The sequence below is a fragment of the Cupressus sempervirens genome, chromosome 3 (assembly GCF_028749045.1).
Source record: "Cupressus sempervirens isolate cs-2001-9-10 chromosome 3, ASM2874904v1, whole genome shotgun sequence".
NCBI lineage: Eukaryota > Viridiplantae > Streptophyta > Pinopsida > Cupressales > Cupressaceae > Cupressus > Cupressus sempervirens.
In genome coordinates this window covers 38,369,329-38,373,063 of record NC_143120.1, presented here as the reverse complement: position 1 = coordinate 38,373,063, position 3,735 = coordinate 38,369,329, and the positions used below count along the sequence as shown (strand labels likewise).

The 3,735-nt window shown below is 31.0% G+C and overlaps 1 protein-coding gene across 1 annotated transcript; it reads right to left on the bottom strand.

Moving 5' to 3' along the window:
• Window positions 1-2,977: 2,977 nt before the first annotated feature.
• LOC149564670 (protein VACUOLELESS GAMETOPHYTES-like) lies at window positions 2,978-3,490 on the bottom strand. The gene has a single exon (XM_089816211.1). It carries the CDS (start codon window positions 3,488-3,490, stop codon window positions 2,978-2,980), a length of 513 nt encoding a protein of 170 aa, XP_089672337.1.
• Between the last annotated feature and the right edge of the window lie 245 nt (window positions 3,491-3,735).

Genomic DNA, 3,735 nt, shown 5'->3' with positions numbered 1-3,735 from the left:
TTTCAATCTTCTTCTATAAGGATTGATCTTTTGTAATTATCTTTCATCTTTTTCATTTCTAAGAATAAAATTTTCATATTTTCAAAGAAAAACCACAGCATCTTCTTGTCTTTTTCTTCTCTATGACAGGTTCTTGCATGCAAGTATTCTATGGGCTCTGTGGATTTGTATTGCTCAAATCCTTCAGATCATCGTAGAGACATAAATCACAAGGGAACAACAAGAGACAAAATATATAATTCCTATTAAATCCTGAATTAATGAATAAATTGAAAAGCAAGGGCATAATTGAGAGCTTAGATTGACACAATTTTCAAATGATCATATGAAATGAACTAGGCATGTGAGTAGAAAGAAACTAGAAAGAGATTGTGTATAGATGAAGATATGAAATGAATGATTTTGGAGAGCTCTATATAGGTACTCAACCTACAATATGTACATATAATCATTTGAGATCAAATTGGTGTGTGAGCCAAAAAAAACCCCCCTTTTTTCCCTTTCTTCCTTCTCCGCTATAAAAGATCACTCCGAAGAAGTAGATCACAAGGGCATAACAAGAGGAAAATATATATATATATTCACTCCAAAATCCTAAACTATAGAGATGTAGATCGAAGGGGAAAGGGGCATAAGAAGAGACAAGATATATAATCGCTCCAGAATCATAAACAAATCAATGAATTGAAAAACTAAGTCAGTCTAGGCATAAATTATTTGACAATCAATAAAAATTTCCTAAATTTTACTTTCCCTTCCATTCTCTCAACTCAACAGTAGCTTCATAATGGAAAAGAATGAGAAAAAATTTCAATTACAAGCAAAAGGAATTGTCTTGCTTGTCAGTTGCCCTGAGTTAATTGTAATTCTTCATGGCTTCCAATTGTGCATGTCATCTATTATTGAAATGATATTGTCTTTTCTTTTTTCCTTTTTTTAATATTCTCGATGCTGTGCAATATCAATGATGTCGGGAACACATATAAAAAAATGTAAAATTCACATTCGTCAAAAATTACCATCACAATTTGACCTCAAATGTTGTAGTGATATGTAGGAATATATCTTTAAAATATACAATATAAAACCTTTTGGGATGACAAATCTTGTCAACCTAAGAAATAGTGAAAAGAACTCTTCATACATGAATAAAAGAAAGAAGCTTCTATTAGGTAGTGTAAATTATAAAGATCTCTCTCAATCATAAAATTTACTTTAAAACAATGAAAATATGATCAAAACATAGTCTAGGAAAATGTTGAGGATGTTTTCATAAGAAAAAATGGGAAAATTTTGAATTTTTTTTTTTTGATATTTTCTTTGTTCTAGTATTTTGCATTTTCAGAGGCCTTTGGGGTATTTTTGGACTTTTTAATGCCAAGAACTTATAACTATGTGGAAGAATTTAGACACCAAATGTAGAGCTCTTTCTAGAAATTCTAACGGTTCATGATTTGAAGCTATGAGTAGAAAGTTATGACTCATAATTTTTAATATAGATTTTTGTGGTCTTTATAGTTGTTAGAGTTTATTTTGTAATTAATTAGCTTTTAAACTTTTCGTTTTCATTTCCAAGGGATAATGGTGACCCTTGGGACCCATCAAACTTGTATAAACTCATTTTTCAAAATGAATGGATCACTTTTTGGCTTGCAAAAACATCTACTATTGCATTTTAATTCCTTTCAATTTAGTCATAATACTGCAAATTCTACACAGGTATTGTAATTTGTATTCCTAATTCAGATCAAAATGACTCTCAGAGATAGTGAAAGCATCTAGACAATAATAGTGAAAAGGTCATGGAACAATAGTTCTTCTTGACATGGCTTTTTATCTATGAAGTATAAAGAAGTTGTTGTTCATCTTGCCAGTGGGATATAAGGCTATATATCAGGCTTCATTTAGTTTTCAAAAGTGTATAAACATTATTCTTTTTATAAACTTTAACTATGCTAAAGCAGAAATTTTAATATACACTATAGTAATTGTTGGCTTTTCAAAGAATAATGAAAAGTTAATTTTGTCTTGGTTGAAGTTTGGTTTATCAACTTTATAGAAATTTACTCTTTTCATCTCGTAAAGATTTTCATAAAAGAATAGGTATTCTTTATTGTCTTAATTGATTTTCTTTTCTCAAACCAAAGATCTTATGGCCAAGGTTTGAATGTGGGAGTTTTCAGTCTTTTTTCCTATTTAGATTGGAGGGATTATCCAGTGAAAAGGGTAATCTTTAATTTAAGGGTTTTATTTTTGTTATGGTTATATATATATATATATATATATATATATATATATATATATATATATATATATATATATAATTTAATTATTTAATTTCTAAATTTTTTAATATTGTTATTTTGTAAATAAATTAGAAAATTTTGATTTTAATTATTTGTTGTTGATAGTATCATGTACATATGTGAGTATATTGGTTTTCTTTTCTTCATAACATTTTTTGATTTATCTATATCTTGCTCTCATCTTAATCACTCACACAAAAGTGCTCTATCTTTTGATTCACCCCTATCTTTGGCTAAGCCTCTGTTCTTTGTATTGTATTTTCTTGATCTTATTATTTTAGTGTTGTACTTTTTGATGATATGAATTTTCTCCTTTAGGCCTTGATTTTATAAAGGTCTTTTCCCTTGTTTATATTTCTTATTAATCAATAATAATAAAATGCCTAGCCTTGATGATGTAGGAGCCCCTTATATCCCTCATTTTAATCACCTACACAAGTGTTGATTCACCTCTATCTTTCCCTCATTAAGCCGAGAGGCTTTCTACAGTAGAAGCAAATTTCAATGTAAACAATGAGCAATTTTTAAAAAATTTGACATGCAGCTACCAATATGATGATAGCATATTTTATAATGATATTCTAGAATATTAAAGAGTTCACCGATAGTTACAAAAGAATAAAAATAATTGAGAAGATGCAATGGTTGGAGTTATAATGAAATGAAGCCAGCTAACTTGAGTCTCTACAGAAATGGAAGAGTATTTTGATATATACATCTTGACCAAGTTCTTTGACAAGCTTCCCCACAAATATTCGAACAACCAGATATGCATAATGAGAAGTCCTTGCAAGCTTTCCCATCTTAGGTGGCTTAATGATCCCCTGAGCTTGGAGGTCATTAATGACACCTTTCGTACAGAGAGCATGTAGACAAAATTTGTAGGGAGCGCAGTAATATACCCATGCAGTGCCCTTTTTGTTGCATGCATTGCAAGTGTAAGGGGAGTTGTTGGGTAAGGAGGAGGAAGATAAGAGTTTCAGGGAGTGTTGAGGATGCTCCTTCATGATGAGCTCAGAGGGGAGTTTCAAGCAGCACAAATGAATGCAGAAAGAGCACGTTGGGCAGTGGAACGAGCAACCATTGGTTGCTTTTTCACAAATCCCATATTTGGGCTTTTTAATTCCAACTACTTTTTCATGGAAGACTAGCTGGTGTTGATTGTGGTATGGGTGGATGGCCATGGTAAGGCTTTAGATTTCCATAAATTTCCTCCTAATTTTCTAAGCCTCTGGTGCAAAATGAAGGGATTTGTAATTTAATTTCATTTGTTTGTGATTTGCAGGAGAGAATACGACACTGTAGCAAGCAAAATGGATCGATCAGCAAGGATTCAATGATTTTAAGCATAGGCACAAAGTAACTGCTTTAGGTTTCAGCATCATGCAATTTCAATATTCAAAAGTCACTGTACATGCTTTCCAATTAA

What these genes read in the sequence shown, in the direction of transcription:
- LOC149564670 (XM_089816211.1), bottom strand. Translation starts at nt 3,490, where the DNA reads ATGGCCATCCACCCATACCACAATCAACACCAGCTAGTCTTCCATGAA.